At 46.6% G+C, this 25,415-nt stretch overlaps 1 protein-coding gene across 2 annotated transcripts in view; it reads right to left on the bottom strand.

Annotated features, from left to right (window-relative positions):
• Window positions 1–25,415, bottom strand: part of CUNH10orf90 (chromosome unknown C10orf90 homolog) — a 204,226-nt gene that overhangs the window by 66,661 nt on the left and 112,150 nt on the right. The window contains exons 1-2 of one of the 2 annotated variants that reach the window (XM_032882096.1): window positions 8,263–8,357; window positions 1,515–1,606 (exon numbers count right to left, since the gene is read on the bottom strand). In XM_032882096.1, coding sequence (XP_032737987.1) covers window positions 1,515–1,606; window positions 8,263–8,308 — 138 coding nt within the window. In that variant the 5' untranslated portion in view covers window positions 8,309–8,357. Of the gene's footprint in view, window positions 1–1,514; window positions 1,607–8,262; window positions 8,358–25,415 lie in introns of those variants that run through there. The other variant, XM_032882095.1, reaches the window with a different exon arrangement.

The following is a 25,415-nucleotide window of genomic DNA, read 5'->3' as shown; positions in this document are numbered from 1 at the left end:
CAGAGTCTTGGGATCAAGCCTGCTCAGCGGGGAGTCTGCTTCTCCCTTTCCCCCTGCTCACTCTCTCTTGCACGCACTCTCTCTCAAATAAATAAATAAAAGCTTAAAAAAAAAAGAGTAGCAATCAACTTCATCATTATCCTTCCCTTCTTAACTGGGTACCTCCCTCCAGGGGTGGTTGTCAGGGGCCCACTGTTCCTCCTGCTCATTTCCCTCCCCGCGACCTGAGAGTCTGGCTCCTGCTCCCTGGAAACAGATGAGTCATAGCCGGGCATCTTTACGTCTTCAGACAGCGAGCTCGGTGCTTCCACAAAGAAAGGGCTTGATGGAAATATCTTATGTATCGATGACTAGATCTCACACCCAGAATAGCATCCTTTCGGCAACGTGTGGGAGTTCAGGCCTGGGGTCTCTGGGCTTCACTAAATGCAGAGCTAAATCAAAAGGTAATACCCAAGACAAGCATTTTGGGGGGAAAAATTTTTACAGATATCCTTGCCACTTTAATCTGTCATGAGGCATCGACTCTTCTAATCCCACAATCTCTCAGAATCATAAAAGATGGCAGCAGATTATCCATTTGTCCTCTGGATGATTCCTTCAGGCAGAAAGTCCACATTTTACAATCTGTTAACTGGAATGAGCCTTCCTCTACGCCAGCCCTTTAGAGCAAGATACGAACAGAAGCTCTGGGGCAGCTGGGTGGCTCAGTCGGTTAAGGGTCTGCCTTTGGCTCGGGTCATGATCCTGGAGTCGAGGGATGGATTCCCCCGCTTCTCCCGCTGACCCTCCCTCTCTCACGCCCTCTCTCAAATAAATAAATAAAATCTTAAGAAGAAGAGGAAGGACAACAGAAGCTCTGGAGCCTGACAGCTAATGAGCTGGGAGCTTCAGGGCAAGTCAACTACTGCAGCTACTGCTTTACTTTTCTCACCTGCAAAATGAGTATAATGATAACACCTCCTTCCCAGCATTGTGGGAGGGGTGCAATGAGTCAGTCAGTCAATTAGCCAGAACCGGTTGTGGGAGACATTGGCAATATTAACCCCGGCATACAGATGCTTTGTTCTCTGGAATCAGAAACTCTACATTTTATAAATATGACCTCTAATTTTCTCCCTATTTCAGACAAGTGATGCTTTTTGCAGCTATAACAATGCATACTAGCTTGTTAGATTTCCAATTATCTCTTCTCCACCTTCGAAGTGCTGCATGGCATCATTCTGTCTCTCTCCGGCAGATTAATTTTGGTTTAAAATTGAGATTCAATCACCGTACTCTCATACGATACTGCAAATTTACAAATTGTTGATGAAGATTCTAAAAGAATAATTAAATTTACAGTGCATATTTTAATGTAACAAGTCTTAGTCATCGATGGTTAGATTTTCTGCTGCCTTAATTCAGTTTTGACTAAACAAAATAAAATGCAAACACATCATCAACAGGCCAATGATTGTGTTTTATAGTTGGCCGCATTTTGCTGACTACTCAAGAAGTTAGAAAAAAGTTACCTCGGTGAAGTCAGATTTCTTCTCTGTAACATCAGACTGAAGATTTTTAAGGGCAATCTGATTGTTTGTACAGTACTGCTTGTCCCGTAATCCTAGACAAAAGGAGACAATATTGCTACTTTTTAGTATATGAAAGGATACAATGGAATCTATAACTCTCCTATAAAGTTTCAGGTCACCTACTCAGGTATGGGGTGAATCCTTGTACATTTCTCTCATTCACTCCACTCCCTGATTTGGGCTCTCTGATTTTATTATTATTACTTTACAATTAAGCTGCAAGTTTCCTTCTTCCACACAGTTGTTTATGTTCCTAGATTCAGTAAGAGTTGAACAAGTTTGGACTGCTCACATTCTCCCTCATCCCAGCAGGAGAGAAAATCACATCTAAGAGGTTCCCGACACCACTAGAATTAAGAAAGGCTGAAACGTAAGTCCAACTTTCATCCAATCTCTTAATCCAACAATACTTGAAGGAGCCATGAGTGGCCCAGACGTGGATATTGAAGCTGCTTTGGAACAGCTGGGGATAATTTTGTGATCATACTACAGGGATAAGTGAGACCCTGTGGACAGCCCTCCACAGAGACACCTGCCTCCCTGTTGGCCCAGGATATCATCAGGTCCAAGAGCACACAGCTGGTGTGTTTTGAATTACGAACCTGGAGTCCAGTTCCCACCCCACTACCCACGAGTTCGTAACGATGGGTGATGTGGACTCCTTGATCCAACAAACCCACCTTGCACTCCTCACGGAGCACTGGCTAGAACCCACAACCCAGCAGCCTTATGATCCGCCTGGACACCTGTTGCTAATGCGGGAATGTGTACAAACACAGGAAAGTAGAAAGCAGAGTCTGTGTGGCCCGTTCTCTGGAGCCTGGTGACAATGCTGTCCTCATAACATGGATATTTTGGGGAAAGTGAATTTTCCAGAACCTACAAAGATTGGTTCCCCAGCAGCTGGTGCTGGTGATAAGAAAAAGGAGCTTTAAGAAGTACCTCCCTAAGTTAGAGTTCTGTCTTCATCAACTCATGAGAATATTCATTAAAAATTTACCTATATTCAAATAACTCAATTTAAAGCATTTTATAATAATTCAAAGCATTTTCTGGAACAACTGATAGGCTATAGTATTTTTATGTTTGGCAGGTTTGCAAGGAGTCAGGACATGGCTTGTGGGAATTTCAAGGGTCCCTATTGACCCATCCAAAGGCTTCTCCTGTCTCCCCTAGTCCTTGGGTGATGACAGAACCCCCACCAGCTTCACCCCACACGTGTGCCTGTGCCTCTCCCTCTGCCCGTTACTGAGTGACAGCAGGCGGCATCCGAGATGATGGACACAGATTACTTTCCATAAAGTGCCAATACGAGACCTGAAAGATCTCATGGATTTTGTGCAGAGTCCATATGTCATGATGAGCTGACAATAAAGCTGATGAAGATGGAAATCTCCTGGCTTAGTCAGGTGGCATCGTGCTAAGAACTCTGAAGTCAGCACTGGCTAGGGGCCAGCGAGGCCCGGGCTGCAGCCCAGCCCAGCCCAGCCCCAAGTTCACATGCAGTCTGTGGGTTACTCATCCTCTCGGAGTTTCTTTGGCCACAAAATGCAGAGAACTGCTCCTGCCCAGCCTTGTCTCTAAGGCACTGAGGCACGTGTGGGTAAAGTCCGTGGCCCAGGGAGCGATCTGGGGTTAATACCTGACAAACCACACTGCTTGTGACTGTTTGTGTGCATCACCAAGGTGACAACACCTCCCACCCGGGCCCAGATGGTCACTAGCGGCAGACCACACTCAGTCCCAGCATCTCTAGCTACAGGTGTGGCTTTGGGCAGCATCCCTTGGCTCCTTGCTGGGATGTGGAGATGACAAGGAAGCCACCTTTATAGAGGGACTGGAAAAGATGAACAGGCCTAACTAACTAGCCCTCAGCATGATACCCAGCGCACGATGACACGGGATCAACAACAGCTCCAGGGAAGTAGCCTCACCCCCGTGGGGAGGAGGAATGGCACTGGGGTCAGAAAAGCAGGGGCTGTGCGTTTGGTGGCCTGTGGCTGCTGCCTCAGTGGTCACCATCTTGAAGGCTTCAACAACACAGATTGTGATATCTTTTGGTTCTGGAGGTCAGATGCCCAGGGCACATTTCATGGGACTCAGGGCAAGGTCTCAGCTGGCTGCACTCTTTGGGAGGCTCTAGGGAAGATCTGTTTCCTTGCCTTTTCCAGCTTCAAGGGACAGCTGGCTTTCCTAGGCTCCTGGCCCGTCAAACTCTGCTTTCACCATCTCTTCTCTCTGACCCTCCATATTCCCTCCTCCCAAGACTCTTGTGATTCGACTGGGCCCACGGATCACCCAGGAGAGTTGTCCCATCTCAAGGTTCTTTGATCTGCAAAGTCCCTTTTGCCATGAAAGGTGATATGTCTACCGATTCCGGGGACATGGACAGATTTGGGGGCACCACTGTTATGCCCATCACAGACCACCTGGGGAGACTGAGATAGAGGCGCTGGATGAAAAAAGTAGGGCCTTTAAAACAACAACTATAAAGTCTATGTAGCAAACAAGGGTAAGCACTTACAATGGGCTGTTTATTGAAAGAAAGGAAACAAAAACTTATGAGCCACATGATTGCAACATTAAAAGAAAATTTTCAGTATGTGTGAGAATTTCCAAAACCAGTAAACCTGTAACTCAGAGCCATGAACCTAGTTTTGAGTGAAAATGAGGTAGGACTAAAGCCATACAGGAGGGTACCTGACATAATGACCTCAAAAGATATGAGGAAGTGAGATGTCAGCGTGGTTAAATGCACAGAATCTGGAAAAGAAAGGCCCTGATTCAAATCCGTGTCTGTCACTAACCACTTGGTCCATTTAAGTAATTTGGAGTAAGTTACTTAAATGGCCAGGGTCTTCTTTTCTCATGTGTCAGAGGAAGCAAGACCTGTCTGCTAGGGTGGTGAAAAGAAATAATGAGACGATGAATGTCAAGACCTGAGCAGAGTTCCCAGCATGTGGTGAGGACACAGCCCCCCACCCGGTGCCTTCCCACCCGACCACATAACTGGTCAGCACCGGTAAAGGCCCCCACCATCAGGTGACCTGCACTGGCATCTCGAGGAAGGTAAAGCTGGGAGTGGGAGGGACACTAGAAGCAGGTTAGCAAGAACAAGAGTAATAGTTTTGGCTTTTCCAGTAGCTGGGATGCAACAGTTTCACGGGAAAACGGTTCATGTCTCCAATACAGAAAACGCATTAACCAGAATGGATGGCGCCTGGCCTTTGTCCTCCTCCTGGCGCAAGGATGGGAGGGGTCCGGAACGGTCTCCTCCTTCTCTCCACAGTGGGAGCTGGTCCGGCCCTGACCTCTCACAGGTGCAGATGAAGTCCACTCTGTATCAAGAAATTGTCCCGGTTGAAAGGAAACTGGCAGAGGGTGGGCAAGCCCTGAGCACTTGCCAAATATACTCCAGGCAGGCGTATGTCATCACAGCCCCCAGCAGCCCACAGAAGGGCAAGAAATGGGTACAAAAGCCAGGGAAGCTCTATTATTTATGCTCCAAGTGTAACCCAAGGGCCAGACTGTACCTGAGACCCTATCAGGGCTCCTTAATTCTCTCACAATCCTTTCCTGGACAGTGCCCTCTCCCACATGCCCCTCAATCCTTGCCTCAGGCTCTGCTTCTTGGAAACCCAATGGGGTCCTACCTCACAGTGCTGTTCAAGAGTGAGGGCTTTCCACGTGGGGCTACTAGACCACCTGTCTCTGCATCATGGGTGAGCTTGTTAGAAATAAACTTCTCAGGCCCCACCTGCTGACCCACAGATCTACTGAATAGGAACTCAGGTGGTCTTGGCCATCAACGTTTTAGCAAGCCCTACAGAACACTCGTTGCAGTTCGGGTCCAAGAACACTGCCGGTCTTAGGCCAACAAGTGCTTCCACAAATGATGACGTTAAGGCCCCAGGAGGAAACCATACATGCTTTGGATGAAAAACCAGCCCATGGCTTTTAGAAAACTGTATCCAGAGGATCTAAGTGGACTTTTGACCAAGGGCTTCAATTAAAGTGAAGCCACCCAGGATTCCAGCATGCTTTTATTTTCAAATAAACTTAAAAATCAGCCCAATTAGCCAACAATTCATCGCCGGTTTACAGATCAGTTGTGTTTGGTGCCCAGAGATCTGGTCCTCTGGCCCCAGGGAGCGTGTCAGCACATGGGCATGTCTGGAGAGGTTTTCTCTGCTGAGATGCTTGAGGGACTGTACGTGATTCTGTCTCCATCAGCTTGAAACACTCATCTGAAGCCACCCAGCCCCTTCCCAGAGACCGCAAGCATTAGGTCGCTCATGAGGCCTTGAGCCAGACAACCCTGGAATCCAGATTTCCTCTCTGGAGGAAGATGTGCGTCAGCCATGGAACCCAGAGCAGGAATGGAAGAAGCACCCAGGGTACTGGCGCCGGGGGAGCTGGGAAGCAGCTCTCCACCCATGGCTCCGCTACCCTGACCTCAGCCAGCCGCAGAGAGAGCCCCGCCTGCCAAGGGACCCTGGCAGGGGTTGGGACGGGGACACTTGAAATGGCCCTGTAGGATGGGGTGAATTTGGATAGAGGTGGAAGTGGGGTGAAGGGAAGGTGACACAGACCCAGCTGAGGCAAAAGAGCGTGAAGTGGGAATGGCTTAAGGAAAAGTCTATGAGCAGGAAAACATGGCAGATTGGAGAATGACCTATGGCCCACTGGGTGAGGCACAGGGTGGGAGCGAGGAATCCCCTCCAGTCCCCACATAGCCCCCAGTGATGCTTGAGTCGTCACTGCAGACACGGCTCACAGGCACCAACGCACAGTGCCCTGCAGGTCACCCCATCAGAGTCACGTGCACCCGAGGGGTGCCCAGTCGTCAGTCAGCTAAGTGGGCACCCAGTCTGCCCTCCTCTGTCATGGCATCAGGGACAGAGACGGCACAGCCGGTTGCCCACTTCCGGGACTCTAAGTGCCCTTCCTCATTTCTAGACTTACGGGAGCCACAGTTGGCTCAGAGCCCTCACCATGCTCGAACAATACCCTCTGAAGATATTTTAAAATAGATGTTTCTCAGAATCACTTATCAAATTTAAACGGAACTAGTGCTTCTGTGGGGCCTGACCCTGTGAGCTACCTAGTGTCTCTGAAGATCTTTCCATCTTTGACTTCTAGAATGATGGGTCTTCCATCTTCCTCCCTTCTGGCTTTCCTTTGTGGGTTCTCTTCTTGACCCCCCTATTATCCCTCTGGGCTCTGGTGCCAAACCTCAGACACATCGTGGCCTTTGCTTGATCTATAAACCAATGCCAAGGAAGGATGTGGATCTCATCCGTCAGAATCAGCTCGAACCTGCCTCAAACTCGGCTAGTTTGAAAGGGAAGCAGCCGACTCACCCAAAGTCGCTGCCACCACCACCGACCTCTTCCACCTCTCCTCCCCCTTCCAACCCTGCATCCTGTGTCTTGGCCAGTGGTCCCCATCGTCCTATCACCCACAATAGAAACTGAGGTGTCCCCTTCCACGCCCCTCCTTTCTCTCATCTCCAATGTCCAGCAGAAAGCCACAGCCTGTTCTCTCTCATGAAATAGGCTCTGCTCATCTGTTTAATCTCCCCAGTACAGCCTGGTCTCGGCAAGGTCACAGTCAAGCTGGTGACCCCACCAGCCCCATCTCATGTCTGGTTCTCCCAAATCCCCTTGACATCATCAGTTTGTGACCTAGTGGTTCCTTTGAAAAATCTCATAAAAGGATGTCGCTCTTGCCCTCCCTACCCCGTACCCCGACCCCCGAACAGGGCCTGGGAAACATACACATGAAAACCTGCGCTTTTGTGCACGGGCTCCTGGGGCTCCAGGAGACCAGGCTAAAAATCCTTAAAACAAGCCCGCTGCTACATCCCAGATGTGGCAGCTTCTGTGTCTCTTTGAACTCAGGGCCACCTTTCCAATTGTCCTGCCCAGTTCACTCCTGACTCCTGGATACAGCTCGGGAGCCGCTCCTCTAAGAAAGGGTTTCCCCTACCCAGCATTGCCCTCCAGTCTGTGCTGGTGCCTGTCCTCATCTCCTAGGGCTATCATAACTAATGATCACAAATGAGGTAGCAATAGGAATTTATTCTCTCACAGTTCTGGAAGCCAGAAATCTGAAATCAAGGTGTTGGCAGGGCCATGCTGTCTCTGAAGGACCCAGGGGAGAACCCTCCCTCACCTCTCGTAAGCTGCTGGTAGTTGCCAGCCGTCCTTAGTGTCCCTTAGCTTATGGCAACAGAACTCTCACAACTGTGTCCATTGTCACATGTCTCTGTGTCTGCAAATCTCCCTGTACAAGGGCACCAGCCCCTGCATTTAAGGCCCACCCGAAGCCAGTCTGACCTCATCTTGACTCTATCTACAAGGACTCTATTTCCAAGTTAGGTCATATTCACAGGTACTGGGGGTGAGGACTCCAACATATCTTTTGGGGGAACACAATTCAACCTGCATCTGTACCCCTGACGGGCTGTCGTCACCACCTGTCCTTACTACACTGTAACTAACTGTTCACAAGGCTGTCTCCCTGGGTGGACCGAGGTCTTGAGGGGACGACCTATTCATCTCCTTCCTCCCATGCCTAGTCCAGCACCTGGCCAGGACGCTTTTTCGGGAATGTCGACCAAGGGAACCAATTATTTTATGTTTTGATACGAGTTACATCTACAGGGGAATAAATCACAACGTACCTTCCTCGGACAGTTTTATCATATTCCACTGGCGTTTCAAAGACATTTGACTCAGTTCCAAAGGTCTGTTAATGACAAGGATGTTTCTGGCTAAAAAAAAAAGAAGACGACGACGACGACGACAGAGGAGGAGGAAAAATCAGGCACAGTTTACATCTGTAAGTACTCGGAATGAGTCAGGTTCCCACCGTCGGCCCTGGGCTGAAGAACCTAAGTGTTCTACTTGTGATGACGTCACCAGAGTGTTTACATGGCAACCAGGGGTGGGGGGGCAGGAAGTTCCCCCTGGGTTCCATTTCTCCTTAGCAGCGGCAGCAGTCATAACTTTGACGTTTCTATCTGAGGCCTCTCTGACAAGTCAGAAAAGTTCCCAGGACCATTATTTAAAAAGTGTTCTGCAGAGCACTGAGATTCGAGATAAGGAGCTATTCTCTCTCCTGCCTACAGTGAGATGCTAACTTCTCTTCCTTCCCACTGTGTCACTACTTGATTTTTTGCCTGGTTTCAACAATTCTGGTTCATCACGCTTGCCCAAGCATGCTTGCCAAGCCGTATTTTTACTATTTAAAATTGCCCTAAGTATGAAAATACATTCAGAAACTATCGCAATATTAATTTGTTTAACCCACTTTTAATATGTTACCAAATTCTGCAAACCAGGTTATCTAGAATATTGGGCAATATGACAGTCTGTTTACCATGCAAGCTATTGTAAGAACAATTGGTTTTCATACAATTTAATAAAACACCTTTGACACTAAATTATAACGAACATTGTTTTATAATTTATGCCCGACCACATTTGAGGTAGCTTAAAATTAGCAACAGGGTTTTTGTTTTTGTTTTTGTTTTTTTAAAAAGGTAAAAACTGATAAAAGAAGCAAGTGATGAGCTGGAGAATTCCTGACCACCCATAACACCTGGACGAAAGATGACACCGGCATGATGCATCACAACCTAAGGGCATGTTTGCAACATCCAGGGCCAAAGGGGGACATGATAAATTGCATAAGTTATTGCCTTTCAAATGAAATATGCTGTTTCAAAAGGAAAGTGGTTTCAACCCCTGGGATAAGACACTGAAAGCCTAGTCATTACAGAAGTGGACAGTACCTCTGTAAGCCTTTTCATAAACACCAAACCTATGTACATTTCACTGGATAATCCCAAAGGGCTTTGAGTCTGGTCAATGTCACTAACACATCTTAATGGCTAAAATTTCTTCTTCCCGCTCCGTAAGATAATCGACGTTGGATACAGTGTAATCTCCTGCAATGCTCAAAGTGGCCTTGGGAGAAGGGTTCTAGTATCACTCCTGTTTTACAGGTGAAGAAGCTGTGCCTCATTTATATAACCTGCAAGGGTCACCCACTCAGTGAGCCTCAAGCTATGAATTTGTAGTATTAATGATCACTGCACCTGTAGAAAAGGTAGAAATGGGAAGAAGCCGTATCTCAGAAAATTAAGGTAATAAAGATGTCTTCAAAGTCTACCCACTGATTTTGTAGCCATTTTGTAGCTGATTTCCGAGATGCCTGGAATCTGAGGCACTGGCCCTTGGTCTCTGGCCCTTGGGGTGGGGGCTGGCTCCCTGGGGCACAGGGCGAGGGCTGGGCACCCAGTACAATCACGCGTGCACACCCGTCTGTGAGTCCTGTGTACGGTATCCATGTAATCACACCACGACCTCGGGGCCACAAACGTCTGATGAGAACCCAACATCTGTGAGGGCCTGAGTTCAGTGGGGGTAACAAAGACGGATAGGGCACTGAAGTCCCCGTCTCTGAAAAGCTCCTCTCCCAGTGGGAGAAGGAGACCCAAAACTAGACCTCTCTCGATGCTGTGTAGATTTGATCATTTCCTCTTACGGACTGTCTTCTTTTTTACTGCTGCACTAGTGTGACATAAACAGAGTATAAAGTGACCATCTCAACCACTTGTAGGGTCCAGTTTGCGGCATACAGTACATTCCCACTGTTGTGCGACCACCACCAGCATCCAGCTCCAGAGCTCTCTCATCTTGTACAACTGAAACTCTGGCCCCATAAAAAATGAACTCCCAGGGCGCCTGCGTGGTTCAGAGGGTTCAGCCTCTGCCTTTGGCTCGAGTCGTGGTCTCGGGGTCCTGGGATCGAGTCCTGTGTTGGGCTCGCTGCTCCAGGGAAGGCCTGCTTCCCCTCTCTCTCTGCCTACTTGTGATCTCTCTCTCTCTGTGTCAAATAAATAAATAAAAATCTTAAAAACAAAAAAATGAAAAAACTAACAAACAAAAAAAATGAACTCCCCATTCCCCATCCCCCAGGCCTTGGAACCGACCATTCTACTCTCCATCTCTATAAATTTGACAACCCTAGGTACGTAACATACGTGAAATCATATACATCTGTCTATTGGCGCCTGGCTTGATTCGCTGAGCATGTCCTCGGAGTTCCTGCAAGCCGTAGCTGGTGTCAACATTTCCTTCCTCTTCAAGGCTGAGGAATATTCCATCGTATGTCTAGAGCACATTTTGTTTCTTCGTTCATGTGTTGGCGGATGTTAGGTTGCTTGCACATGTCGGCAATTGTCAATAATGCTGCCGTGAACATGGCCATACAAATATTGCTTCGAGTTCCTGCTTTCAATTCTTTCTGCAGGTCACCTGCCTTTCATTCTGATTTCCTGTGTGTCTTATTACCTAATCTTTTCTTAGCAAACACTAGAGTTCTTTTTTGAAGGGAGGGTAGGGCAAAGAGACTCATGGAGAGATCATTTCAGTTGTCCTCTTAAAAGCATCTTTGAGGGGCACCTGGGTGGCTCAGTTGGTTAAGTGTCTGCCTTTGGCTCAGGTCATGATCTCAGGGTCTTGGAATCAAGCCTTGCATTGGGCTCCCTAATCAGTGGGAAGTCTGCTTCTCCCTCTCTCCACTCATGCTCTCTGTCTCTCCCAACAATAAATAAAATCTTTAAAAAAATTATCTTCAAAAAATTATCATTTCCCCTTTTGTACCCACATGCACAGTTGAGAGAGGCATGGGGTGGGGGTTCTTGTTTTAAGTCCTCAACAGAAGTAAGCAAGCAGAGGCATCCTCTGTCATGAAATCCAAATACCTTCAATGTGGGCTCCAGTGTGAAAGGGAGAGAACACGCCTCCCCTCTCAACAAAGACTCCATGAGTGGGGGCGGGGGCGTGTAGCCCAGGCAGAAAGAACCAGGGCCTGGAAGTAGGGGGTGGGTAGGGGTTCTGCTGGGCTCCCTGGGAATGTGCAGGCTCACCTAAGCAGCGGGCCTGGGTCTGGGCAGCACGAAGGAACAGTGTAAGAGGCTGAAACAATGCAGTGTTCCCACCTTTCTTTTGGCTTTAAAAGGGACACAGCATGACATGGAGGACAGAGTCCAGACGAGCGGCAAGGACACTGCGCTCAGATCCCTGGCCAATCAGCTATGACCTTGAGCAGGTCAGCCCATCTCCCAGGCTCAGTTTCCCCGTCTGTGACATGTGGAATGGCCTCAGGGACACCATCTAGCTCTGCCATGCGGCCCTGTCCCAAGACAGCCAGCTGCATGGTGTCGAGGACATGTGAAGGTGTGTGTGTGGAACGGAAAACAGCATCACCGCCCCCTCTGCTTCAAGGAACACCAAGCTTGCTGAACAAGGGTCATTATTACCTGGTACTGAAAATCACCGAGCGATTTGATTTCAGAGGGTCCCTTCTGCCTTCACAGGTGGTGGCAAAAAACTGGGACCCTGGTACCGACAAGAGGGACCAGAAAGAGACCCCCACACTCCCCCTGGTGTGACCCAGGCTGCCACAGGACCTGCTCTGTAGACTCGCCACCAAGGCAGCTTTCTGCAGGATGGATGAGTGTGGATGAACCGTTTGCTTTGAGTTCGAGCCTGGAGAGCAACCAACAGGCAAGGAAGAAAAAGGGGCCGTCTCGGAAGCCTCCCACCAAAGAAACTGGAGCTACATCTGGCCAAGCTGCAAAGCCACACACTCCAAAGCCACGCACTCCTCAGCAGAACCTGTCAGCTCCGGCTCGTTATGCAAACAAGCAAAACAAGGATTTTCATAAGATGTCAGCTTGGATTTCCTCTCCTCCCCGAGGAGCAACATGACTCTGGTTCGGCGAACTTCTTCCTCACTGCCAACTGCCGGACTCTGCCTGGGCCCATATGGAGCCTGGAGCGGGAGCCCACAGAGAGGAAACCAGGCTGCCCTGTGCACTGGCCACACGCGGATGGCGCTGCCCCCAAGGGCACCTGGTTGCCCATCTCTCATTTTTGCAAACCTCCGGAGTAAGGGTCTCGGGCAGCACCAGGGACAGAGACACTGGCCCAGACCCATGTCTGGGAGCCCCACATTGGAGGAAACACCCAGGCTGTTCTGGGTGGGGGGTCTACGCAGGAATCTGGGTGGCCTCCCTACATAGCTCTCCCCTCCGACAGCTGAGCGGCAGGTAGACGAGGTCTCTCTGCTCATGGGGTGTGCTTCGGGTTTTGAGTGGGGTGAGTTTTCGTCATTGCTACTATCCCGGTTCCTCGTTTAATGGAGAGAAGATCCAGAGCTCCAAGTTCCCTACTTGTCCCTCCTCTTCTAACAGACCCTGAACACAGGCAAGAGCCAGGAAAATCAATCACCCCCTGAAATGTAGAGGCACCTCAGCGTGGAGGGATACCCGCTTGTCCACACCTGCCACTTCGCAAAAATAGGAAACTGAAGCTGGGTGAGGGGCAGGGCCTGAGGGAGCAGCTCCAGCTCAGCAGTGGGGGAGTCAGGCTTGCTCCTAGGAGAAAGCCCTGATCTCAGGCTCTCCCTCACACTGTCTTCCACTGCAGCCCCCCACGGCCCGGGCTGGGCTGACCTTCCCTTTCCGCAGCTGATTTTTTTTTTAATAACCGCTTTATCGAGCTATAACTCACATACCATAAAGTATAGCCTTTACCATGTACAAGTGGATGGTTTTGTATATTGACAAAGTCATGGACCCATCACCACTATCTGATTCCAGGACATGCTCATCGCCCTCCCGAGGAAGCCCCTACCCGTGACTCCCCATCACCCCTTCACCCCAGTCTCTGGCAACCACTAATCTTTCTCTGGACTTGCTTATTCTGGACATTTCCTATATGCGTGAGGCTCTCATTCCTTTCTAGGGCTGACTAGCACCCTGCTCCAATGACACAGCACACACCGCACCTCTGTTCACCAGCTGATGGACATTCAAATTGTTTCCACTTTATCTTTTAATGAATAATGCTACTATGAACATTTACGCACAAGGTTTCATGTGGATATAGGTTTTCCATCCCATGGTTGAACACCTAGAAGCAGAATTGCTGGGCCCTACCGTAACTCCACGTTTAAACTGCACCATTTTAAATTCCCACTAGCAATGTATGAAGGTTCCACTCTTTCCTCATCTTTGCCAAGACTTGTTCCTCTCCACTTTTTTCTTAAGGATTTTCTTTATATATTTGAGACAGAAAGTGCATTAGCAGGGGGGAGGAGCAAAGGGAGAGGGAGAAGCAGGTTTTCTGTGAGTGGGGAGCCCAACACGGGGCTCGATCCCAGGACCCTGAGATCATAACCTAAGCCAAAGTCAGATGCTCAACTGACTGAGCCACCCAGGCGCCCCTGCATCCTTTGACTAGAGCCATCCGCATGGGGGTGCAGTGCCATCTCATTGCTGTTTTCATTTGCATTTTCCTAATGACTAAAATGTTTTATACCTTTTCATGTGATTATTGGCTGTATATTTTCTTTGGAGAAATGTCTATTTTCAAATTGGGTTATTTGTCTTTTCTTTTTACATCTTAATTTATTTCAGTGTAACAATTGCACTCCTGAGTATTTACCCCAAAGATAAAGACGTAGTGAAAAGAAGGGCCATATGTACCCCAATGTTCATAGCAGCGACGGCCACAATCGCAAACTTGTCTTTTTATAGCTATGTTAGGAAAAAGTTGCTTAATGATGCCTCCCTTCCCCCACCCCCACAAATGAGTGAATGGAACAACAGTGATTCACAGACTCCCATAAGACAGCATCTCATGTCAATGTACCTTCACGGAGAGGGGCATCGCTACATGGAGGCCAAGAGAATGTTCTCTGGCATCCTGCAGATAAGAGCCTGAATTTAGCTTGACCGTGTAAAGACTGTGTCACTTCGAGGGAGAAACAAAAAGCCAGACTCTTAAACACAGAAAACAAGTGGTTGCCAGAGATGAAGTGGGAGGGTGGGTAGGGGGTAAAATAAAGGGGAATAAGAGTACACTTACCATGATGAGCACACAGTAATGTACAGAAATGTTGACTCACCTGAAACTAATAGTACATTGTATGTTAACTAAGTGGAATTTAAATAAAAACTTGAAAAAAAGAAATGTTGAATCATTATATGCACACCTGAAACTAATATAACACTATATATTTTTAATTATACTTCAATAAAAAATAAATAATGAAAAAAGTTGATGACTGAGATAAGTCACCTGATTCTCTCTGCCTCGGTTTCCCCATCTGTAAAACAGAGATCATGATGTCCATTTCACTGGAATGTTAATGAGCAATGAGAGAGAAGACACACTAAAAACCCTGTGGACATGGCTTAGTGTACAGGAAGCTCCCAATACTATTCCCTGATTTATTTATTTATTCAGTGAATATTTCTATAGCATCAACCTGGGTAAGTGCAGCCCTGAAGTCACAGCAATGAGCAAAATAGAGAGAAAATTTCTGCCTGTGAGGGGCTTATATGCAGCTTAACATTTTAGCAAAAGTTAATGATTCTAGTTATTATTATAATTCAACATTTTTACTCCTGATTGCCAAATAAGTACCAGCTCATCAGAAACCAGAAACTAGAATGACAAGATAAAGTTTCCCTAATGAACTTGAACTTTAGAGTGAGATGAAGCATTAGTTTCAGTAATTACAGCTCTCCTGCCAGCTCCCCAGAAGGGCCTTTCCTTCCTCTATACTTGCACAGAGACATGAAGGAGAGATGCCTAGGAAAACACCCACCAGTGGGTCCACCAGGTCTTAGGAATATGAAAAAAGGAGCAAACACCAAGAATTAGCACTTCTAGGTGTCTGGGCAAAGAGAAGGATAACACACTTACCACCTAAGGGAGATTTAGAAGCTTAAGAACAGATCATTTCTTTAAAAATGGGCTAACAAAGAAAATGAGAAGCATTCTTGGGCAGAAAGAGCCACCAGAGCAGCTCTTGCTTCTTGAAAATCAGGAGCGGTAGGGCCAAGTGGGGCTGAACCTGAAACTAAATGAAGGGCAACATCTGAGAGTTCATTTGGGCATGGAAAGGAAAACCTTCCTGAGCAAATAAGGGTGCAGGGCCACAGGAAACCCTCCTCCGTTGGGAGGTCAGTGGAAACACACGAAAGGCCTGTACTCAAGGCCAGGTTCACCAGGGACCAGCCACATGAACCCAACAAGTTGCTTGCCTTATTTTGATTTCCTCATCTGCAAAATGGTTTCATGGATTCCAACCTCATCCAGCAGGTTAGACTCGAGTCCTTCTAAGAGAACATTCCCTCCATCTGGGATGGGAGGCTTTTAGCACAGCCTAGCTATTGACGCCTGGCTTACTGTGGGATTCTTTGGGATGCCCAGATGACCACAGCCTCTTTGTGTGTGAGGGGATATGTCAAACCTAGGAGGACAGTGATATCAACGGGCTGCTTTTTAGAGAAAGTCAGACACACAAATAGGAGAGAGGAATATGCCCCATCAGATACAAAAATTTAAAGATGTAAAGAAAACATCAATGCGTAACTATAGGAATAAACAAACAAACAAACAGACAAAACAAAAAAATTCTTAGTGGAAAAGAATAAGGAACCCAGAAAGAGACACTCCCATCTATGAAATGTGAAAACTAATGAGGTGGTATGGGTAGAAGCAAACCATAATAAATGATGCTGAGACAACTAGTTATCGAGTGGGAAGGCAAGCTTGGTGCAGCCACTCTGGAAAACAGCATGGAGCTTCTTCAAAAAGTTGAAAATAGAGCTACCCTATGACCCAGCAATTGCACTACTGGGTATTTACCCCAAAGATACAAATGTTGTGATCCGAAGGGGCACGTGCACTCCAATGTTTATAGCAGCAATGTCCACAATAACCAAACTATGGAAAGAACCTAGATGTCCATCAAGAGATGAATGGATAAAGAAGATGTGGTCTATATATACAATGGAATACGATGCAGCCATCAAAAGAAATGAAATCTTGCCATTTGCAACAATGTGGATGGAACTAGAGGGTATTAGGCTGAGCGAAATAAGTCAATCAGAGAAAGACAATTATCATATGATCTCACTGATATGAGGAATTTGAGACTCAGGACTGGGAGTCGTGGAGGGTAGGGAAGGGAAAAATGAAACAAGAAGGGTTCGTGAGGGAGACAAACCATAAGAGACTCTTAATCTCACGAAACAAACTGAGGGTTGCTGGGGCGAGGTAGGTAGAGAGAGGGTGGTTGGGTTATGGACATTGGGGAGGGTATGTGCTATGGTGAGTGCTGTGAATGTATAAGCCTGATGATTCACAGACCTGTACCCCTGGGGCTAATAATACATTATATGTTAATAATAAAAAAAATCTGGGGGTGCCTTGGTAGCTCAATCATTAAGGATCTGCCTTTAGCTCAGGTCATGATCCCAGGGTCCTGGCATCAAACCCCTTATTGAGCTCCCTGCTCAGCAGGGAGCCTGCTTCTCCCTCTCCCACCACCCCTGCTTGTGTTCCCTCTCCAGCTGTCTCTCTCTATCAAAAAATAAATAAATAAAATCTTTTTTAAAAGACTGTTAAGACTGTTAAGAGATAAAATAACTAATATCTTTATGATCTTAGGTCAGAAATGATATCTTTAAAATGTTCCCAAGGAAAACACTACTAAATAAAAGTTTGATTAATTCAAGTATTTTTAATTTAAGAATTTTTTTTTAATTTTTTATTTCTTTTCAGCGTAACAGTATTCATTGTTTTTGCACCGCACCCAGTGCTCCATGCAATCCGTGCCCTCTCTAATACCCAACACCTGGTTCCCCCAACCTCCCACCCCCCGCCCCTTCAAAACCCTCAGGTTATTTTTCAGAGTCCATAGTCTCTCATGGTTCACCTCCCCTTCCAATTTCCCTCAACTCCCTTCTCCTCTCCTTCTCCCCTTGTCCTCCATGCTATTTGTTATGCTTCACAAATAAGTGAAACCATATGATAATTGACTCTCTCTGCTTGACTTATTTCACTCAGCATAATCTCTTCCAGTCCCGTCCATGTTGCTACAAAAGTTGGGTGTTCATCCTTTCTGATGGAGGCATAATACTCCATAGTGTATATGGACCACATCTTCCTTATCCATTCGTCTGTTGAAGGGCATCTTGGTTCTTTCCACAGTTTGGCGACCATGGCCATTGCTGCTATAAACATTGGGGTACAGATGGCCCTTCTTTTCACTACATCTGTATCTTTGGGGTAATGAATTTCTGACCATTAACACTGTGATAAAAAGAGGAAGCAAACTACAAATTAGAAAAGATATTTGTAACCCACAAAACAGAGAGTACCAAAACTAATTAAATAAACTTCTGTATCTGAAACTAATGATACTCTATAGGTTGACTAATTGAATTTAAATAAAAAAGTTAAAAGCTTCTGTAAATTAATTAGAGAAAGACTAGCAACTCAACACCATATGAAATGAGGTAATTCAGCCTCATTCATGAGGTTATTCATGAGGCTGAATAACCTCATTAGTAAATAGAGAAATGAAAATAAAAATCATAATAGGAGACTACTTCATATCTATCCAACTGGTAAAAAATAACAGTACTAGTTATTAGTAAAGGCGAGGGGCAACAGAGACTCCTGCACATGGCTGGTGAGTACCAGCTGGTAAAACCACAATGAAAGTAACCTAGTGAAGGTGAAGATGAACAATTTAGCTCTTATTTACAGTATTTCATCAAAGTCTAACGTATCAATTATAAGATGTACCATTATTTTCCGTATCACCAAGAAAAAAAAAAGATTCCAAGATGCCACTAATTTTAAGACACATTCTGATTTCAGATGTATTGTAATATTAAAAAAACACATTTTAGGATAAAAGAAATATGGTATGTATGTAAAAGAAACCTATTCATTGACACCAGGGTTTACAAGACTGACAATAGCATCACTGTTTTTAATGGCAAAAACCTGAAAACAACCAAATGTACTTAGAACTTATAAGCAGAGAGATATTCAACAATCCAGCAGTGAAAATAAATATAGGTGCACTCATTAATATGACAAAAAGCAAATCAAAATAAGAGCAGAAATTAATGAAACAACAGAAAAAAATGAAAAACTTAACATAGTCAAATTTGGGTTTTTTGAGGGGAAAACAAAATCAATCAAGAGAAACATTAGAAACACATACAAACAGCCACTGTCAGGAAATGTGTTGAAACTTCAGGCATGAAAAGGATAAGGAACACAATAAAAAAAAAAAAAAGAATAAGAAGAAAAGGATAATGAGCAGATACTATGAATACATTTTATGGGAATAAATTCAACAACATAGAAAAGATGTACAAATTGCTTAAGAAAAGTACAATTTACCAAAATTGACACAAAATAAAACAGAAACTCTTAAGAGTCCTTTAGCTAGTAAAGGAATCCAGTCATTATTAAAAACCCTTTCATAAAAAAACAAACAAAAAAAAAAAACCCTTTCATAAGGAAAACTCCAGGCACAGATGCCTTCCCTGAAAACAAGGAATAGAATGAGATGGAAGAAAACCAAGTCTTAGCTCAGGTAGCCTGTAGACATATATGGGAAAGATGGACTTTAAGAAAAAATGTCATGCCAATACCGCAAGACTCTTGAGAAATTAGAGGCGACCAGCATAACCGACCATAGATCAACAGCAATGCCTGGCGAAGACATTACAAATATATATATATACAAAGAAAGATTATAGACCAATATCCCTCATGAACATGGATCAGTGGTTCTCAGCTGGAGTAATTTTGCCTCCGAAGGGACATCTGGCACTACCTGCAGAAGTCTCTGGTTGTCACTCATGGAAGAGCAGGTGCTACTCGCTACTATAGATGTTCCTATCCAAGAAGCCAAGGAGGCTGGGCTCTGAGTGGCTGGCATCACAACTACTTCTTTGTCTGGTGCCTCAGCACTTCCCTCATCCCCAGGAACTCTCAGACCTTGGTCCTGGAGGCTTTCCTGGGCTCCATCAAAGTACAGTGACCCCAGATCAATCCCCGATAAGTGGAGTCAGGACTCATATGCAGAGTGAGCAAAAAGCAAGCATTCTTTAATAAAGGCGGGGGGGGGGGGGGGTGCTTGCCACTATACGGCTAAACCCAGCAGGATTTGCAATAGTGCCATTTTGGAGTAAGTCCCTTTCAACTCAGGGAAAATCTGTCTTACCATTTAATGCCCAGCTCAAACTATTTCCCTCTGGAAGATCTGCCCCCAGGGGAAAAAAATCAGTTACTCTTCTGTGTTTCCAGGGCATTCTCCCCAACGTATTGCAGTGGTCAGCAGTTGCTTCCTAGGTGGGATGGATCTCGTAAGGACAGAAGCCTCCCCCTTGGCATCCCCGCTGCCTAATCTCACGCTTGGGGAGTCATGAGAAATGAACTCACACACTGGAGGACCTGACACCAACTTTGACTTTGGCAAAGTTAACCTCTCACAGCCCACTTCCCATCTGTGATGGGAGAATATGCGCCCCACTCACTTTAGGGAATTGCTTCCTGCAAGTGCCTGGCACATGGCAGAGGTTAAGAATGGCATTTGCCAATGAGTATAAAAGCAAATGAAAAGTTTGCTCAACTAGGCTGAATTACAAGTGTTGGTTCCGCAAGGGTGGGCCTGGTTCAGTGTGTCCACTGGCACCTTCCCTGAGAGCTGAGAGTCCCATAAGAGCTGGGACTGGGTTAGACCAGGGCCGCCAAGGTGTATCTGCAAATAAAGAAAAGGGAGAAGAAAATGCAAGGATTCTTTGAGAACAGGAGGCATCTGGTGTTTCTCCCTCCCTACACCCTTACTTGGAGCTACCAGTCACAGGTGCCCCTGCTGGCTGAGAGCGTCCTTCTTTGCCCCATGAGATCAGCTTCCTTGGGGAAGACCTGTGCATTATTCATCCAGGGTCCACGTCCTGTCCCACTGAGCCCCTTACTATCCGTGTGAGATTCCAGATCTACCTGCTTGTGCAAAAGCCAGTTCTGTTTGGTATCTGAAAATCTGTGCTTCCCATGCAGGCCTCCAAATGCCTCCTTTCAGAGCCCCAGCTACTCTTGTTTTGTCACTAGAGAATTTCTGAGCCTGAGAAAATGGGGTGTCGCATTTTCCATTCCCCACTGTGCATGCTCTTATGGTTGTAACAGGACATTTTCCTCTCCTAATCTCCCAGTCCTTTGGATCTGGCTGGAAGCTGTTGCAGTGTTTGGGATACACGGTCCCCCCTTTCAAGGGAGTATCACTGGTGTCACAAACCAAGATCCAAGAAGCATATCCAGGTCTTTAACAGCGCCTACAGAGGTAGCTTTCCCACATCTCTTGCTCACTCCCCAGGGAAGAAAAGATGATGATGCCACGAGGTCCATAAATATCAAAATCCCTATAATGAATTTCCAGTTTATTTGTTGCTGTTGTTTTCTGGTTCTGCTTCCCTCCTCCTTCAGCAAAGTGACAGAAATGGGGCATAACTGGTGAATCTGGAAACTCCCAGCAGGCTCCCATTCACCTGGCGCGCATATTGTGGGGACACAACACTGTTTTTCCACACCCTGTCAGGGTCTGCACAGGGTTGTCTCCTTTGGCTAGTGTCTGTGGGGTCCCAGTTGCCCCCATCAGCTCCATGCTTCCCATGGCTGCAGAAACCAGCCTCTCCCACCTTGCTGAGAAGGACCTGATGCCCAGGTGGCTGGCTTGAAGCATCTGAGGTCCCGCCCGCTCATGGGAAGAGCCATGTACTTTCATTTCAGGCGCAGGAAATTTTACAACAGATCTCCAGATATATCCCTACATTCATAATAGATTCCCGCTACCCAGATGGGAAAACATGACGTTGTGGTCTACAGACCTCGTGTAATCGTGTGTATTGTTGGAAATCCATGGGCGGAAAGGTAACAGGGAGAAAGATATTCACAACAGAAACCCACCGCAGCAGGGATTCTGATCCTATAGATCATTTTTTGTTTTTCCTTTTCCTTTAATGTGTTTTGGATCTTGCCATTAGAACTAAAAACAGGCTGGCTTGCTTGCTTTCTTTTTCTTTCTTTCTTTCTTTCTTTCTTTCTTTCTTTCTTTCTTTCTTTCTTTCTGTTTTTTTGTTTTGTTTTGTTTTGTTTTGTTTTTGTTTTTTTTCAGGCTCAACGGACAAGCACTCTCCACCTTCTGCCTACTCAGGCCTTCTCCCTCAGAACCTCTGTGTCGGGGAGGATGGCATGGAAAACAATGAGCCATAACAACCGCTGTGTGCAGCACAGCTGTCCTTGAGTGGCTAGAGTGCATGTTGCAAGGATATGAGTGCAAGGACAGCAAATGGCTCCACCAGCTCATGCCCGCATCCCATGGGAATGCTATGATCCCTGCCCGTGGTTCCTCTTCTCTAAGGACAATCTGAGCTCTCACTTCAAGGACCATGATTAGGCGATAGGTAGAGCGGAATCCTGACTCCTACTCTTTTTCCCTGTTGGGCTGGAACAACGGTGCAGCCGCTAAAGAGCCATCTGGGGTACAGGAGGCACATGGCTGAGAGGAAGCCCACCTTGGCATATTACAGGTTCTGGAAGGGGCCTCTTCAGTGGTACTGCCCAGGGCATCAGGGGGCCCTGACATGAGAACCAGGTCTCTGATCTGGGATGAGCGGTCCTGCTGTAACACACAGGACACCCTCCACCTATAGATGCATGAGAGGGTTTGATACTACTTTGAACTTGGGAGAGGGGCGCCTGGGGTGGTGGTGGTTTCAGGCAGGGCTCAGTAAGCGCACTCTGGCAAACATGCCAGAGACCCTTGCATTGCCCTAGTCCTGATTCCGCCCAAGATCAGGAAAGAGTGAAGAGTGCCCCCGTTTCCTGAGTGTGGCAAGGATGCAAAGCCGGTCCTGCCTGACACCAAACCAAAGCTTCCCCACCAAGCTGCACTGGCCACAAGTAAGTAGTTTCCACCTGTGCTCTCCATACTGAGCCCATCCACCACAAAACAACGCATAAAGCTGTATGTGTGTTCTTACAGACAAAAATGCCCTTGAACTCTTTCAGCGCCCTGCCTGAGTCTGATAAAAATGTCTGCCATTCAAAAGTTGCCCTGAAAATCCCACAGCAAGAAGTCAGACCTGGTAAGGAGGCTCGGGATCCTTCATCACTGGCTTTGTGTTGCCCCTAAAACAAAGCTTCCAAGGGCTGGACTGGGCAAGTCAACCATTCCCCTGCCAAGTCTTCAGAAGCTGGAATACAAATACCCAAGATTAAACAAACACAGGGCGTAAAAATAAAAAGAAATGTAAGTGGGTTTGGTACTTATCTTTTTTCCCAACAAAAGATAACAGGTAATTGCTTTTTTATCACTAGCACTTGAAATTTGAAAGTAAAGAAGGAGCGAGGCTTGGTATCACACCAAACTTGGCAGTCCATTGATCCTTAACTTCCACTTCTGCTGAGGACCAACAGTCAAACAACCCTGATGCTCATATATAATTCAATAAGAAAAAGAGCCAAGAAGCAGCAAAGGAAATGTCAGCCATGTCATCTCCAACAGGAGGGCTTTCTGTGTAGATGTTGTTAACTGATCACATACACACACGCAGCCCCCTTCACCACCACCCCCAAAAAGTTTTTAAACATCATCGATTCTCTAAATGTGCAGCCTTTACCAAAGAAGAGACATCTGGACGAGGGGAATGAGATGCTTCGTGGCCTCCCCACGGAGGGAGGAAGCTGTTGCCTAGCAACCCTGCCCCCCAAAACTCCTGCCAGTTACCTGGGTCTTGCAACAACTGAACATCTTTAACAGAACACAGGTCTTGCCTGCAGCTGCCAAAGCAAAGCATTTGGCAGGGGAGCACCCCCTCTTTCCACCCAAGGGGCTTTCCCATACAGCAATGCAAAGGGCAAAAGAGGCCCGCGTCTGAGCTTCCCTGGTTGTTTCCCTCCGAGATGAAGATCCTCATGTTCTTTCCCACTTAGGGTATCCTGCAACTCAGCTCAACAGAACTTACTTTTTTCTGTCTAAAGAGTTCTCTGGATGCTCAAGAAATTGCATGGCCCAGCAGAGAACCTGCAGTCTCCCTCAGCTGGAGGTAATTCTCTGGGTTTCTATCTGGTATTGAAAATCTTGAAATCAAAATGATTTATTGACTATGGTCATGGGTTAAACCGTGTCTCCCCAAAATTCACATGTTGGAGGCTCTAAGCTGGTCAGACTGAAATGAGGTCATTCGGGGAGGGAGCCCTGATCCCATATGGTGAGTGTCCTTATAAAAAGGAGGAGTTTGGACACAGATACGCTCACAGAGAGAAGGCCACGTGCAGACGAAGACAGAGGGGAGGGTGATGCACGAACAAGACAAGGAACGACAGAGGTGGCCAGCATCCCCCCAGAAGTGAGGACGAGAAGGACGGAACAGATTCAGAAGGAACCAACCCTGTGGAGGACATGGTGATTTTGGACTTCAGGCCTCCAGAGCTGAGAAGCAACACGCTTCTGCTGTCTAAGCCACCCGAAATGCAGTCCTTTGTTTGGGGGGCACAGAAAACCCACATCGCCATTCCCCACTTGTGATATGCTGCTACAGGTGTCACTCCCTCTCTCATGGAGCCCCCCACAGCTCCCCAAGTACGATTCACCACAGTTAGCACCCAAGGAAACCATGGCTCAGCGAGATGGTGTGACTTGACACCCACAGCTCCCAAGAGCAGGAGCTGGAATTCGCAGTCACGTCGGGGCCTCCGAAGACCACTCTCCTAACCCCCTTGCTGGTCTCCCTCTGCTCATTCTAGGGGTGGCTTCCTTCACCCCGCAGCGAGGGGCTTCCCCCAGAAGTACCTAACAGCAAAGCTGACTGCTAACCAGGGCAGGGAAACCCAAAAAACCAAGGCACTATGAAATATTTAACATGTCGATGGGAGGCATTTTGCCAGCTGAGCTCAAGCCAGGAACCGGTCCTTGGCTGATGGGCAAGAGACTTCTGCTGCAGCAAGCTGAGCCCGGAGCAAAGTTAGCTTTGAAGTTTATTAAACCTCGAGTCTCGAGAGCCTCGGAGAGAATGAGCTTGGAGGGGGACTTGCCGTTGCAGCGCTGGGCAAGGCAGTGCAGAGGGACCTTCTCACCACAATGGCAAAGCAGGAGGCATTTAAGAAGGTATTTTTCACGTCTGCAACACATGCACTTAGCAGGGAAGGCAAACTTCCGTGCACAGAGTAAAAACCCACGTAGGGCTCTGCTCCACGACAAAGAGAGGCTAAAATCACTGCAGGCAAGTGAAGGCGAGTTGGTATCATAAGCAAGGCCACCATGTTCAGGAAAACTAAACCCATGGTGGGGGGAGGTGTGGAAATATCTTTATTGTTAGTGGGAGTCTCTGCAGTAGCATCTTATGACCTGACAAAGGTTCCCCATCAAAGAAGCCATCTCCATCTACCACATTATTTAAAGGTCCAAATCATATAAATAAATGCCACTTAGTGATTCTTCAGTCACACAAACCTTCAGCCAAATGCTACAGAAATAAATTCACTCCATAAATGCAGCATACATGAAATGATCAAATATCAAAATCTGATTAAAATGTTTTCATGAAGCAAAAGAAATATAATGCTTATTTTGTGGTTTTTATAAAATGGGAAAAATGTCTAAGACCACTATATTTGGAAAAGCTTATAAATTAAAACTTCCCAGCTGGTGCTTATTAAATACATCATAGGACTTCTTGGTTTTTTGTAATTAAAAAAAAATAATAATGAGACTTCTTGTGATAAAATATGAAGTCCCAAATAAGAAAACCCTGGTTGCTGGGAACAAAGCAAGCATTCCCCAGGTCACAGGAGTGCCGCCAACGCAGTAAGATCAGAAAGGAAGAGACCAATTGGCCTGGAAGAGACAAAACTCTCGTGACTTCAGACGATGTGATGATCT

Source organism: Lontra canadensis, unplaced genomic scaffold (genome assembly GCF_010015895.1).
Source record: "Lontra canadensis isolate GAN:19392208 unplaced genomic scaffold, GSC_riverotter_1.0 scaffold79, whole genome shotgun sequence".
Taxonomy (NCBI): domain Eukaryota; kingdom Metazoa; phylum Chordata; class Mammalia; order Carnivora; family Mustelidae; genus Lontra; species Lontra canadensis.
Note: the sequence above shows the minus strand (reverse complement) of the source record. Positions and strands in the feature narration are given on the sequence as shown.